The sequence below is a fragment of the Ovis canadensis genome, chromosome 3 (assembly GCF_042477335.2).
Source record: "Ovis canadensis isolate MfBH-ARS-UI-01 breed Bighorn chromosome 3, ARS-UI_OviCan_v2, whole genome shotgun sequence".
NCBI lineage: Eukaryota > Metazoa > Chordata > Mammalia > Artiodactyla > Bovidae > Ovis > Ovis canadensis.
In genome coordinates this window covers 177,948,612-177,964,677 of record NC_091247.1, presented here as the reverse complement: position 1 = coordinate 177,964,677, position 16,066 = coordinate 177,948,612, and the positions used below count along the sequence as shown (strand labels likewise).

General features: G+C 47.1%; 1 protein-coding gene across 1 annotated transcript in view; it reads left to right on the top strand.

The window, feature by feature from the left end:
- The window catches only part of PAH (phenylalanine hydroxylase), an 86,050-nt gene that overhangs the window by 29,796 nt on the left and 40,188 nt on the right, over positions 1-16,066 (top strand). Inside the window, exon 4 of the mRNA XM_069585200.1 lies at positions 12,339-12,427. Within this exon, the coding sequence (XP_069441301.1) occupies positions 12,339-12,427 (89 nt within the window). The remainder of the gene's footprint in view (positions 1-12,338; positions 12,428-16,066) is intronic.

Genomic DNA, 16,066 nt, shown 5'->3' with positions numbered 1-16,066 from the left:
GAACCCATGTCTCCTGCATTGGCAGGCAGATTCTTTACCATTGAACCACCAGGGAAGCAACCACAGCTTAGTATCAGGCTATTTGCTACCACCAGCTCCTTGGGGTGGACACTCACCAGGCTAATGACAGATAGAGAGTTGATGGCAGCCACTCCTTCACTGGGACGAGCCCCGTCTAGAAGCCAGGGAGCCAACTTCCTGTGTGGGATGATGTGAGGGCCCCTGGAAATGATCTCTCACTCACAAAGATGACTTCCTATGAACATAGCTTGGATGTTTGATATTATCCGTGTGACTCTGTGTCGTATTGGAGATAGCACTGATCTAGGAGATGGAAGGCCAGCTTCACATTCAGATTTCCTGCCTTTTCCACTTTGTTCTACTTTTCTTCCCTCCTTTCCTTTTTTTCCTTCTCTTCTTCCTCATCCTTCCGACAACATTCATTACCAAAAGCAGTAGCCTCTTTTTTTGTTTTTTTGTTATCTGCCTCTTTGAAATATTTGTAACATTTGACAGCATTTTTCTCCCTGGAATCCTCTCTCTCCTTCGTATTTGCTAAATCACATGGGTCTTACTTATTAAAATCCTGACAATTGGGGTTTTCTTCCTTTTTCTTTTACATCTTCTCCAGACCCAGAGTCTGCTTTACCACCTTCTTGTCGTTCATTCACATTTATGCCCTAATTCAGTGGATCGTTCATCCATTCAACTCATATATTGAATACCCATTCAGCAGCAGCCACATGGAGGGATGCATTAGGGAAAATCAGTCACGTGGTGCCTTGACTCATGTGTCTCGTGATGCTGTTCAGCCATGTCTGTGTAGGGATAGGGGAGTGGGTGTGTGCCAGGCACACCAAGAATCTACCTTGAGGCCAGTCTTGGGCATGGTGGGGAGAGGGGAGCAAGGGTTGGGGAGGTGCTTCTGTGGGGGGACAGACATTATATGGAAGAGGCTTTAAATGCATTCTGTTTGCACCAATGTAGTTTGACCATAACTCCAGAGGCAAGTAGCTGGTAATCAGATCTCACTGCAATGTGGTATTCAGTATTTGGGAACATAGTGAACATCCCCATCAAGAAGTAATTAATAAGATAAGTGACATCTTAAAATGGCTGTTGGGAGGACAGCTCCAGTTTAGATTTGTGATTGGAATACATGCCCTTTTCTTTGTTCATCATTTCACTGGCATCTCTCACTCATTCCATCCATTTATTCATTTTGACACCTTTTCAGTCTTTACTTCCTGGTAGATGCCTTTTGGAGAAGGCAATGGCAACCCACTCCAGTACTCTTGCCAGGAGAATCCCATGATGGAGGAGCTTGGTGGGCTAGGGTCCATGGGGTCACTAAGAGTCGGACACGACTGAGCGACTTCACTTACACTTTTCACTTTCCTGCATTGGAGAAGGAAATGGCAACCCACTCCAGTATTCTTGCCTGGAGAATCCCAGGGACAGAGGAGCCTGTTGGGCTGCTATCTATGGGGTTGCACAGAGTCAGACACGACTGATGCGACTTAGCAGCAGCAGCAGCAGGAGCAGCTGATGCCTTTTACTCACCTGGTTTCATTTTCATTTTGATACGTGGATGGAGGGGATCACATGCTTTGTCTGGCCTGTCAGTGGTAGTGAGCCCTGCCTCCACCATGCTTCCGTTCCATCCAGGAGGAGGGAACTGGCTTGGTACCATCATCTGCATTTGGCTCACCCATTCTTGCCAAGACCTTCACAGAGAGTGTTCTTTCTTCAGAAAGAAAATGGAAGCTCCTTAAAGGAGAAACCCAATGCCCTCAAAGGCATTCATCCTTCTCTGCTGGGCTGGAGGCCATGGCCTCAGAAAAGACATCCAGGAGCCTTGGAAGGAGGAGGAGTGAACACCCATCTATTTTGGGCCTTGGAAGCCGAGGATTTATTGCTCTCCCTGAGACAGGCAGGAGGCAGAAGTCTGGGGCAAGCCTGGGTGCCTTGCTGGCTACACCCTGGGGCTGGTGAGCATCTGGTGGAGGGAGGGGGTCAGATGGGATTCAACCTGCACCTTGAACTGCTATAAATCTTCCTGGCCAGGAAGCAGGCTCCAGCCAGGCCTGTGGGGGGTGGGGTGGTGGTGGTGGTGGTGGTGATGCTTTTTGCTCAGGAGCACCCCTGAGCCAGCCGCCCCTCGGCGTCCAGGCTGAGCAGTTGACCCCGACTTAATGAGACTACAACGTGGGTGTCCAGGGCCAGCTCTCCTGTGGGCTGCTTCCCTTGGAGCCAAATCAATATTTATTAATGATCTGCCCCCCTCACCCCACCCCCGGATGCCTCTGGCTTCACAGAGGCCCTCTGTTGCACCAGCCTGCCGGAGCCATTCATTAACTGCTGAGCCCTGCCGCCTGTGAGGCCGTGGAGGGGCTCACAGAGGCCAGCCCACCACGGAGGTATTTGCAAAGGTCATTAATGAGCTAATCTGATTTCACTTTTCCAAACAGAAGCCTGGGTCGCTGGGGTCAGTCTCTATTCCCAGCTTTGTGAGTGAGTCTGGTTGGGACGGGAGAGGCCTGTTACCATCACTGAAGAAGAGAAAGGGAATAGGAAGGGGTCTTGGAAGAACCTAGAACTTGCATATTAAAAAGTTACCACTTCTAAAGCCAGGGTGCCTGATAGAAGGTGGGGGAAGACCTGGGGCTGTCCTAGGGATTTTCTGTTAGCCCCTCTAAACTCCTGTCTTAGTTTGTCATTTCCTCCCCCTCTGTAGATGGGAGAACAGAAATCTAAAATCAAGGGTCCCCACTCTCACTTTATTCTAAGCCAGCCCAGTGGTTCAGTGCACAAGCTGCCCCAGTTCTGATTCCAGCCCTGCCAGCTCTGTAATCTTGAACAAGTCACCTCATCTCTCTGACCTTCAGTGTGCTCTGTTAATAACACAAAAATAATCCTGTCTACCCCCCAGGGCTTCCCTGGTAGCTCAGATGGTAAAGAATCTGCCTGCAATGCAGGAGACCTGGGTTCTATCCCCGGGTTGGGAAGATCCCTGGAGTAGGAAATGGCAACCCACTCCAGTATTCTTTCATGGAGAATTTCATGGACAGGGGAGACTGGTGGGCTACAGTCCATGGGGTTGCAAAGAGCTGGCCATGACTGGGTGACTAACACCAACACCTGCCAGGGTTACTCTGAGAATTAAAACAGACAGTGGAAGTCAAGTGCTTAGCACATCATTTGGTGGCCGGGAAGCTCTCAAAAAGTGTAACTTTAAAGGAAAAAAGCAGTTACTGTAACCTTAAGACTGGGAAAATTGGAAGAACCCATAAGTTGATGATGGGGACATGGGTAAGTGTCCTATCCTGGCCAACAGTGGCCTGCGGGACCTTACTTAACCAGACAAGTGTGTTCTGAGCATTTTCTGAATGATGATGGGGCCCAGAAGCTACCAGGAGCCCCTGGACTTGGATGAGGGCCCCATGGCCTCACACTGCCACCTGGGTCTCCCTGACAGTCTCCCTGACGGAGTCCTAGGGATTGTTAAGCTGCTTCAACCTTTGTCTTCTCTTTGCCAAGACTTAACACCTGGGGGATTTCCTGGTGGCTCAGATGGTAGAGTCTGTCTGCAATGTGGGGGACCTGAGTTTGATCCCTGAATCGAGAAGATCCCCTGGAGAAGGAAATGGCAACCCATTCCAGTATTCTTTCCTGGAAAATCCCATGGATGAAAGAGCCTGGAAGGCTACATACAGTCCCTAGGGTCGCAGAGTTGGACACGACTGAGCGACTTCACTTTGCCGAGACTTGAATCCTTTGAGTCTTTGCAACCCTCTCAAGTTCTCTGATTTTTTTTTTTTTTTTCCCACCAAGAGGCTTGAACCAAGCCATGTGGCCCAAGTACAGAGTGTTTTCCTTTTGGAGGAGAGGAAAAGAGAAAAGGAGAGAAGAGAAGAGAAAAGAAAAGGAGAGGAGAAGAAACGAGAAATCAGCCAAAGCTGAAAGTAAGCTGGTTCTGCTGCCCTCTGGCGTTCAGCTGGAAGCTGACCAGCACGCCCGGCTCTGAACCCGGCTGGAGACAAAGACGCTTGTTTCCGGAGCAGAGCCTTGTTTCTTGGGAAGCAGTAGGGTCAGGCATTTGGGGGGCTGAAGAAACACAGTGCTGGTGCTTCTAAGAGCAAGTCAGGCTGACACGCAGATTGACTGAAAGTGTATTTCCATGAGTCGCCTAGCCAGCGTTAGCCCTCCACATAGGCATATGAAACCCTAAAAAGATCCTAGCAGCTGAGAATGCAATAGCCTACATTTTTTGCAGGGGAAACTGAGCCCAAGGTCAGAAAACTTGTTAACATCAGAGCAGAGCCTGTTTGAGAAGGCGCTTCTGACTCCAGCCTCCCCTCTTTCCTCCCGTTCCCTCCCCTCCTCCTCTCCCTTCTCTCCTTCATTCGTCTCCTCCTCCTTTTTCTTCTGCCTCATCACCACTGAACTTTTCCCATCCTAGTGGTTAACACCAGTGCAACACTTACTGTGGCCAGCCTCTCTGCTAAAATGTGTCCCATTTCCTCTAGCATTTAACACAAGTGTGTGCGTGCTCACTCGTGTCCGACTCTGAGACCCCAAGGACTGTAGCCCACCAGGCTTCTCTGTCCATGGGATTTCCCAGGCAGGAATACTGGAGTGGGTGGCCACTGCCTCTTCCAGGGGATCTGCTGACCCAGAGTTTGAATCTGCGGCTCCTGCATTGGCAGGCGGATTCTTTACCACTGAGCCTCCTGAACGTATGTAATGATGCAGTAATATGGAAAGACAGTTTTAATTCATTTTGTGGTTAAAGAAACTAAGGCTCTGAGAGATAAAGTGCTTGCTGAGTTGCACAACTGGTTGGATTCCTAGCCTCGCTGGAAGACTTTGTGCTCTGCTCCCTGTATTATATTAAGGGCAGAGTAAAAACAAAAGCAAAGTCCCCGGAGTTTGTAGCTGAACAGTCCTAATGCAGGCATTCCTCTTCTATCATGCTTTGCTTTACCGTTCTTCACAGGTACTGTATTTTTTTACAAATGGCAGGTTTGTGAAAGCCCTATATGGAGCAAGTCCATAGCCTTCATTTTTCCAACAGTGTTTGCTCACTTCCTGTCTCTGTATCCTATGCTGGTGGTTCTCACAATATTTCAGCTTATCTGATTATATTTGTCATGGTGATCTGAGATCAGTGATGTTACTACTATGACTTGCTGAAGGCTCAGATGATACTTAGCATTTTTAGCAAGTAAATATTTTAAAATTAAGATATATACATTGCTTTTTCAGATGTAACACTGTTGCACACTTCATAGACTATAGCATAGTGTAAAAACACAACTTTTATATGTCCTGGGAAACCTCAGAGTTCATGTGACTCACTCTGCTGTGATATTCTCAGTGGCTGCAGTTGTGTCTGACTTCACAAACCTATGGACTGTAGCCTGCCAGGCTCCTCTGCCCATGGGATTCTCCAGGCAAGAATACAGAAGTGGGTTTCCATGCCCTCCTCCAGGGGATCTTCCTGACCTAGGGATCGAACCTGCTTCTCCTGCATTGCAGATGGATTCTTTGCTACTGAGCCATCAGAGAATCCCTATTTCCAACATGAATCTGTGTTTATTATGTGCCAGACTCTGTTCTCAACAGATCACACATATTAACTCTTTTAAACGTATGTGTTCCTATAAAGTGGTGCTTTATTATCCCCGCTTTATTGGTAGGAAGACTAAAGCAGGGTTAATTATTTGTCCACTTGACTTCACATTCCAGGATGTCTGGCTCTAAGTGAGTGATCACACCATCATGATTATCTGGGTCATGAAGATCTTTTTTGTACAGTTCTTCTGTGTATTCTTACCACCTCTTCTTAATATCTTCTGCTTCTGTTAGGTCCCTACCATTTATGTCCTTTATTGAGCCCATCTTTGCATAAAATGTTCCCTTGGTATCTCTAATTTTCTTGAAGTGATCTCTAGTCTTTTCCTTTCTATTGTTTTCCTCTATTTCTTTGCACTGATCACTGAGGAAGGCTTTCTTATTTCTCCTTGCTATTGTTTAGAACTCTGCATTCAGATGGGTATATCTTTCCTCTTCTCCTTTGCTTTTCGCTTTCCTTCTTTTCACAGCTGTTTGTAAGACCTCCCCAGACAGCCATTTTGCTTTTTTGCATTTCTTTTTCTTGGAGATGGTCTTGATTCCTGTCTCCTGTACAATGTCATGAACCTCTGTCCATAGTTCATCAGGCACTCTATCAGATCTAGTCCCTTGAATCTATTTCTTACTTCCACTGTATAGTCATAAGGGATTTAATTTAGGTCATACCTGAATGATCTAGTGGTTTTCCCCACTTTCTTCAATTAAAGTCTGAATTTGGCAATAAGGAGTTCATGATCTGAGCCACAGTGGGCTCCTGGTCTTGTTGTTGCTGACTGTATAGAGCTTCTCCATCTTTGGCTGCAAAGAATATCATCAGTCTGATTTCGGTGTAGACCATCCGGTGATGTCCATGTGTAGAGTCTTCTCCTGTGTTGTTGGAAGAGGGTATTTGTTATGACCAGTGCATTCTCTTGGCAGAACGCTATTAGCCTTTGCCCTGCTTCATTCTGTACTCCAAGGCCAAATTTGCCTATTACTCCAGGTGTTTCTTGACTTCCTAGTCTTGCATTCCAGTCCCCTATAATGAAAAGGATATCTTTTTTGGGTGTTAGTTCTAGAAGGTCTTGTAGGTCTTCATAGAACTGTTCAACTTCAGCTTCTTTAGCATTATTGGTTGGGGCATAGACTTGGATTACTGTGATATTGAATGGTTTGCCTTGGGAACGAACAGAAATCTTCCTGTCATTTTTGAGACTGCATCCAAGTATTGCATTTTGGACTCTTTTGTTGACTATGATGGCTGCTCCATTTCTTTTAAGGGATTCCTGCCTGCAGTAGTAGATATAATGGTCGTCTGAGTTAAATTCACCCATTCCAGTCCATTTTAGTTCGCTGATTCCTAGAATGTCGATGTTCACTATTGTCATCTCCTGTTTGACCACTTCCAATTTGCCTTGATTCATGGACCTGACAGTCCAGCTTCCTGTGCAGTATTGCCCCAGAGACCGCGTTCAAGCCTGGGTTGTCTGCCTGTGTAATCAGGGCCTTAACCATGGCTAGATTGTCCCTCCCTGAGAAACAGGGGACCTGATCTGGGCTGGGGACAAACTCTGGCTACTCCAGTCCCCTTGAGCCATGGCAAGGTCATGTCATATCTCTCCGACCTTCGCCCTGGGGTCTGGAGCCATGAGATGTTATATAAAATAGTTTCCTCTTCCTTTTCTATTTCCTGGCACTGCTTTTTTCTTCTTCAAGGACTTCCTGGCATTGTTATATTTTAAAATTTACTTATAGCTTATTCCTTGTCCCTCTCTCTCAGATGTGAGCCCCACAGGAGTGAGAAGTCCGCTGTATTCACTCCTCAACGTCCAGAGCCTGGCAGTATAAGTGTTTAATACGTAGTCATGAAAACTCGTCTTGGAGGGCTAAGGGTCCCCCAAGTCAGAAGATGGTGCAGGGAGGAAAGGCTGGCTTGCTGTATCCCCAGGGGCAGCTGTTATTGCCAGAATTATGTATAAATTTCTGGCAAAATAGAGGCTGTGAATGGGCAGAGACAGGCAGCCTTGGAAGGGAAGGGACGGGGCAGCAACACACTAGAGAAACAGGGAGGCTCTTAGAGGGGGTCCTGAGTCCTGACTGACTACAATAGGACATCCTTCCTTACGCCCTCCCAGACCCAAGCAGGGAACAGACCCATTTTCAGTGCTGACAACAGAGACCCATCATGCAAGGCTCTGGATTCAAGGAGAAAGAAAAGCTTGGAGAGAATTCAAGTGACAAAGTGGGAAGTCAGGTCTCATCTTCAGTGAGCTGAACGCGGGGCTGAGTCATCCCAGACTCCAAAGTCCAGCACCTGGGCCAGCGGAGGGCTGTGGAGGGACCTCTCCTCCCTGCCCCTCGGTCTCCTCTTCTGAAAATGGGGTGATAATAATGCCATCCCCACGGGGCTGGTATGAGAATTGGGTGAGGAAGGGTATGTAGTGTTTAGGACAGCGCCTGGCACGAAACAAGAGCTCTGTGAGGCTTAGCTGGAATTACTGCCACAATGTCTGTTCCTGTTATTATTATTGTAGGGAGCCCACCTTGAGAACCAGGCTGGACTTAGGGGCATGCAGACCTCCAGGTGGGAAACTAAAGAAAATCAGGCAGTCAGGCTCCAGAGCCAGCCCCTCTGCCCAGCCTCTTTGCTCCCCACTCCCGTACCTGAAAGGATGGATTTTGTGGTCCAGACCTGAGACCACAGCATCATCCAGGCCCAAGTTTGAATACTGAATCCACTGTTTCCAACAGTGTGTGTATTTGGGTTTATCACGTAACCTCCCCGCATCCCAGTTTTTTCATTTTCAATATGGGGATACCAATAGTACCACCAGGCTTTCCTTGTGGCTCAGACAGTAAAGAATCCACCTGCAATGCAGGATTTGATCCCTGGGTCAGGACGATCCCCTGGAGAAGGGCATGGCAACCCTCTCCAGTATTCTTGCCTGGAGAATTCCATGGACAGGGGAGCCTGGCAGCCTACAGTCCATGGGTCTCAAAGAATTGGACACAACTGAACAGTTAACACACACACAATCAGTTCAGTCAGTTCAGTTGCCCAGTCATGTATGAGGCTTTGAGACCCCAAGGACTGCAGCACACCAGGCCTCCCTGTCCATCACCAACTCCCAGAGTTTACTCAAACTCATGTCCATTGAGTCAGTGATGCCGTCCAACCATCAAATACTCTGTCATCCCCTTCTCCTCTTGCCTTCAATCTTTCCCAGCATCAGGGTCTCTTCAAATGAGTCAGTTCTTTGAATCAGATGGCCAAAGTATTGGAGTTTCAGCTTCAGCATCAGTCTTTCCAATGAATATTCAGGACTGAATTCCTTTAGGATGGACTGGTTGGATCTCCTTGCAGTCCAAGGGACTCTTAAGAGGCTTCCCCAACACCACAGTTCAAAAGCATCAGTTCTTCGGCACTCAACTTTCTTTGTAGTCTAACTCTTACATCCATACATGACTATTGGAAAAACCATAGCTTTGACTAGACGGACCTTTGTTGGCAAAGTAATGTCTCTGCTTTTGAATACGCTGTCTAGGTTGGTCATTACTTTCCTTCCAAGGAGCAAGCGTCTTTTAATTTCAAGGCTGCAGTCACCATCTGCAGTGATTTTGGAGCCCAAAAATAAAGTCTGACACTTTTCCGTTATTTCCCCATCTATTTGTTATGAAGTGATGGGACCAGATGCCATGTTGTTAGTTTTCTGAATGTTGAGCTTTAAGCCAACTTTTCCACTCTACTCTTTCACTTTCATCAAGAAGCTCTTTAGTTTTTTTGCTTTCTGCCATAAGGGTGGTGTCATCTGCTTATCTGAGGTTATTGATATTTCTCCTGGCAATCTTGATTCCAGCTTGTGCTTCATCCAGTCCAGTATTTCTCATGATGTACTCTGCATAGAAGTTAAATAAGCAGGGTGACAGTATACAGCCTTGATATACTCTTTTTCCAATTTGGAACCAGTCTGTTGTTCTATCTCCAGTTCTGTTACTTCCTGACCAGCATACAGATTTCTTCAGGAGGCAGATCAGGTGGTCTGGTATTCCCATCTCTTGAAGAATTTTCCACAGTTTGTTGTGATCCACACAGGGCTTTGGCATAGTCAATAAAGAAGAAGTAGATGTTTTTTTCTGGAACTCTCTTGCTTTTTTGATGATCCAACTCATCGAAGAGTACCCACCAATAGTACCCACACCAATAGTACACACACACACACACACACACACACACAATAGTACCCACCAATAGTACAAATACTAAGTAAAGTATTTGGAATTATACTCAGTGTTAGTTAGTTTTTATTATTAACAGAGGAGGAAGAAAGATTAGCATCTCAGATCTATGGAAAGGAGGCTGTTAAGTGGACCTTTATTACTTGTGTTCACATAATCATCTTGTTTTGATGGAATGCAGCTGTTTCCTGTCTGATGCTGTAATGTGTAGACCATGGGTGACAGTTCCCCAGTATGACCACTAGATGGCACGCATGTTCTTTCCTGCCTGACTTGAGCAAAGCCAGACAGAAATAAGGTGCAAACAGTGGAAAGCTACCTTTTATCATCCTGATGCTGGGCTGCATCCTTTGCCTACGTTCTCATTTACTCCTCACAGCCTCACAGCAGTCCCCAGATTAAAGGACATATTTCGCCAAAAATGCTAAGCACAATTCCTGGCATATGACATGTTGCTGCTGTTTTTACAGAGTTGGGACTGAGACTCAGAGAGGGTGAGTAGGCAGCTGGAGCCTGGGTTCTAAAAGGTATACCCAACTGGCTGAAAGTTTAGCATCTTTTCCCCTAAAATTTCCTCCCTCTGTTCCCTCTCTGCACACAGAACTACAGTGCAGTCTGTTTCCTAACTTCGTGGAACTTACAGTCCAAAATGTCCTCATCTCTGTTCATTCATTCCTGGGACAGTTCCGCTCTCAGTGTGCCTCCTTTCTCGAAGGCCACAGAGATCTGGGTGCTGCCACCTACTCTGCAGGACCCAAGCACTGTGGGTCACATCATTCAGACCCCATGTTCTCTCCCACTGTACTGCTACTGCTTCAGAGCAAGCCCGTGGGTTTTTAGGTACTGCATAGCATCTTCAAATCCCAAACTGCTGGATGGTGTTTATTCCATGTCACCATGGCTTTGACATTAAAATATTTTGCAAGGTTTCCTGGAAGCCCTTGGGAGGGAGATACATGAAAGGAAGATGGGTCGCAAGAGAAGGGTTCTTGGGCTTACTGCTGCTTACAATAGAAGGCTTCCCAGGTGGCACTGAAAGAAAGTGAAAGTGAAAGCTGCTCAGTGGTGTCCGACTCTTTGTGACTCCATGGATTGTCCATGGAATTCTCCAGGCCAGAATACTGGAGTGGGTAGTCTTTCCCTTCTCTAAGGGATCTTCCCAACCCAGGGATCAAACCCAGTTCTCCCACAGTGCAGGCAGATTCTTTACCAGCTGAGCCACAAGGGAAGCCCAAGAATACTGGAGTGGGTAGCCTATCCATTCTCCAGTGGATCTTTCCGACCCAGGAATTGAACTGGGGTCTCCTGCATTGCAGGTGATTCTTTACCAACTGTATCAGGGAAGCCTTGTGGTAAAGAACCCACCTGCCAATGCAGGAAACATAAGAGATGTGGGTTCAATCCCTGGGTTGAGAAGATCCCCTGGAGGAGGGCATGGCAACCCACTCCAGTATTCTCGCCTGGAGAATCCCATGAACAGAGGAGCCTGGCAGGCTAAAGTCCATAGCGTCCCAAAGCGTCAGACATGACTGAAGTGACTTAGCATGCATAGAATGAATATTCCAGAATATATCTGGAACATATATCACATGAAATATTCTGCTGCTAAAGTAAACCATCAAACACCACTCCACTGTGCCATGATAGGTAGACAAGAGATGAATTTTGAGATCATTCAGGGAAAATCTCCAGGAAAGGGAATAGGTGAGGGAACATGTTTTAAGTGAAATAAGTGAGACAGAAAAAAAAAAAAAAAACATACTGAATGGTATCATTTATATGTGGAATCTTCAAAAAGAAAAAAAAAAGTAAATTCATAGAAACATAAAGTAGATAACTGGTTACCAGGGTCTTAATGGTGGGGAAATAGGGAGAGGCTGGTTAAAGGGTACAAACTTTTCAGCTATAAGATGAATGGGGTCTGAGACTTCCCCAGCCGTTCAGTGGTTAAGACTCTGTGCTTCCAGTGCAGGGGGCATGGGTTCAATCCCTGGGGACGAAACTAAGATCCCACACGCCGTGTGGAATGGCCCCCAAAACAAATGGGTCAGGCCTGAGGATCTAATGTAAAACATGGTGACTGTAGTCAACAACACTGTACTGTATTGTTGAAATCTGCAAAGAGAATAGAACCCTCAAAAGATAAATATGTGTGGTGATGGATGTGTTAATTAACCAGATGCGGGGAATCCTCTCACAATGTGTATGTCTATCAAACCATCATGATATACGCTTAAGCTATCGTCAGGATTTGTTACTGGCTTATTCAACTTCAATGTTGAATAAACCAATACATATATACAATTTGTTTCCAAGGAAAATGAGATTTGACTTTTGAGTAGGAATTTGGGGGTTGTCTGGGACCCCACTTGCCAGCACCATGGGCTTGCCTCATTGGAATTGATCCCCTGCTTCTGATCTTGGTGAGACCTTTGGCCACGTTACACCCATCTGCTAATCAGGCCTTTGCCCTTTCTGTGTTGCAGTGCCCTGGTTTCCAAGAACCATTCAGGAACTCGACAACTTTGCCAATCAGATTCTCAGCTATGGAGCTGAACTGGACGCAGATCACCCGGTGAGCCCGTGGCCCCGCCCATGAGGCTCCCTCAGTTTCCCCCTTCACCCCCTCCACCCTCTTTGGAGCAATGTGTCTTTGTTTGCTTGTATGACAAACATTTATTGAGTGTCTACTTAGACATCATCATTATCATGCTTATCTTTGAAGCAAATACAGATCACCATCCAGAAACTTATATATTTATCATATATGTATGTAAGGGATGGGTGTTCACACATGCACAAAAACACACGTGCACATATGTAAATCACCTTTATTTCTGATTTAGTCCTACCACAGAGGTTTAAATCAAGTGCTTGGGCAACACTAAGCTACTAACAACTCCACTGGCTACAGTGGGGCAGTGGGGAGTGGTGACCTGGAACTGGATTTCAAAGCCTGAGAACAAGATGCTGGTCATATAAGGAACCAAGAGGCTCTAGGAGCCAAGGGAATAGCATATGCAAAGGCTCAGAGTCCTGATAGTATCTGGAATATTTGGACATGAATCTGAGCAAACTCCAGGAGATGGTAAAAGACAGGGGAGCCTGGTGTGCTGAAGTCCATGGGGCGCAAAGAATTGGAAACAACTCAGCTACTGAACAACAACAGCAATATTTGGGGAATGGCTGAGTTGATGTGTTAGGCGTGAGGGTGAGAGTGTCAGGAGATGAAGCTGGGCAGTGGGTTATGGTCAGATTTTAAAAGATCTGATGTGTCAGATAGAGCATTTGACTGTATCCTGTATCCATTCATATTTTTAAGTAGAGGACCAAGGTTGGAGTCTTATTCTCCTTTTTAGGGTGGAGAGCTCTAGAAGGAGCAGCCTTCTAGAGGCTGAGAGGTGAGGCTTCTAGCGGTGAGAAATGCCACCATTGCGTTGACTGTCATTTACTCTCCGACCAGGCAAATGGTTCCTCAGTCTTTAAACGACTTGGAGGCTATTTCTACTGTAACTCACTTAGAGCCTCTGCATTTTATCAGGACTGTTTTCTCCTCCATCTCAGCTATGTGGTCTTTACCACTGAGCAGGTTGTGAACATGCTCTTCACAAAGGCTCTTTTCAGTAAGCAAAGCTGATGTTCCCATTGTACTGACGGAGTCACTGAGGCACAACAAAAGTAAATGAGTCATCCCTAAGTCAGCCTAAACTTTGGATCCTTCGACTCTTTCATCTGTGCTCATAGTACCTGAGGACAGAAGTCTAACCAGTGTCAGAAATTCAGGCCCGTTCACAGAGACAAAGAGCAAGCTATTTGGGCAGGCAACCCACTCCAGTGTTCTTGCCTGGAGAATCCCAGGGATGGGGGAGCCTGGTGGACTGCCGTCTATGGGGTCGCACAGGGTTGGACACGACTGAAGCGACTTAGCAGCAGCAGCCTTTTAAAATATGAACAGTTGTTGCTTGTTCCAATTCAAATAGTAAACCCCTTAGAGTGGACTCAAAAGTGTAGAAAAGCATGAGGAAGAATATGAAGATCATCCCTAATCTTAGTTATTTCTCTTTTTTCTCTTGGTTCTATTCTGCATTTTTTTTTTTAACTTGGAGAAGGTGTTTTATAAGCAGAAGCAAAGGTGAATTTCCTCCAGCTTCTATACTTCAAAACAGAAAAAAAATCACCTGTTATACTGTCCAAAACCATCAATATTTTATTAATTCATTTATTTAGACACCCGTGAGTACACATGACGCTTCCCGGGTGGCGCAGTGGTAGAAGGAAATGGGAACCCACTCCGGTATTCTTGCCTGGAGAATCCCATGGAGGAGGAGCCTGGTGGGCTGCAGTCCACAGGGTCGCAAAGAGTGGTAAAGAATCTGCCTGCCAAATGCAGGAGATGGAGGAGACTCGGGTTCGATCCTTGAGTCGGGATGATCCCCGAAAGTAGGAAATGACAACCCACTCCAGTATTCTTACCTGGGAAACCCCTTGGACAGAGGAGCCTGGTGGGCTACCGTCTGTGGGGTCACAAAGGGTCGGACACGACTGAGCATGCACGCACACAGCATGAATATACATATTTTAAGTCAGTGCTATCTTGTACTAACCCACCCCCAACAGGAAGCTTGTAGGAGGGTTCAGGCTTTCAGGATGATTCGGCAGTGAATCCTCCTGCCTGTGCATCTTTATGTGAACTTCCCAGAGCTTCTTTGATTCTTATTTGTGAAATTATTTAAGGATAGAAACCGGATTTCGGGCTCCTCATATCTATTACTTGAACACCTGCTCCCTGCAAAAACTAGAGGTAAAGTTGCAGCATTTGGAATCTCATGCCATCTTCCTGGGTGGAAAGCAGCTGAGTGGAGCCCGGGGAAGGAGGGGCACACAAGGAGATGCTCTACCTGCCGCGTGACATGTCTTGGGCAGACCCACTTGGCCGCCTGCCCAGGGAGACGAGCATCTCCAAAGACTCCGTTTCTCAGAAATGCTGTCTGGCCACCCTGACCCCGTCCCTGGGACGTTTTCTCCTCTTCTCAAGCTCCCTGCCTCCCGCCCAGCTCCGTGTCCCTTCCGCTGGCCACGTGCTGGCTCCCTCGGAGCAACGGGGGAAGAGGCCAGTCCTCAGAAACGGCCCGTTCCCTCTCCTTACCCTTGTGTCTCCTCAGAGGCACTCGGGGCTGGTCTTAAAACTCCCTGGAATTCATTTTCTTTACAGACCCATCCCATGTCTTTGGCTCCCTAGCCTCTCCGTGTCATGCTTTTTATCATAAAAATGCAATTTATCAGGTACACAGTCCCCCTGACGAGGAGGCCAGGCTCTCTGTGTTCCTTTCTGTGACTTTTCATCAGATCTGGGGAACTCGCGGGCCAAGGACAGAGTAAACCCTCCAGGGTGCTTCCCCGCAGCCTCCAGGCCCTGCAGGGCCTGGCCTCGCCGCGAGGGGTGGCTCGGGCGTTCTTCCCGAAAGGACCCTCTGTTCTTCCCGGTCCCCTGGTGTTCAGGCTGACCCCGTGCCCTTGGCAGTGTCCACTGACAGCTGAGCCAGCATCTCACTTCAGGGCTTTCAAAACCACCCCTTTGAGAAATGAGGCCAAGGAAGACTTGTTCCCGAAATGCAGGGTAGAGGGTACCTGCCTTTCAGTGGGAATGTGGAAGCACTTGCCTTCTTCTCCCCACTCTCTCCTGCTTTCCCCCCCAACCCCACCTTCCTTCCACAAATATTGATTAAGCAAATAACATCCACAGCTAATGTTTCTCCAGTGAGGACTGTGTGCCAGATGCTGTGCTGAATGCTTTACCCACATTTTCAAAATTTCAATCTTATAACCTCCCTGGGAGGATTGAATTTTCCCATTTTCAGAGGAGACAACTCAGACAAGCGGACTGTGTAGCCTCACGTGTATGTGGACTGTGTCCCAGGCTGTGGAGAGGAAAGGGGCTGGAAATGATTAGTGAGACCTGGTTCCTTCTGCCCTCTACAGGCCTTCGGTCATGGGATAGAGTGGGGAGGGGTGTCCAGTCTTCCCAAATGGATGCCAGAGGGGGCTAGGATACAGCCTCGCAGGCGGAATTCAAGTGGGTCTAGTTTTTGTTTTTTAGATCATTAATTAATTTGGTCGCTTTGGGTCTTGTGGGATCTAGTGCCCTGACCAGGGATCGAACTGGGGGGCCCCCTGCATTGGGAACACAGAGTCTTAGCCACTGGGTCACCAGGGA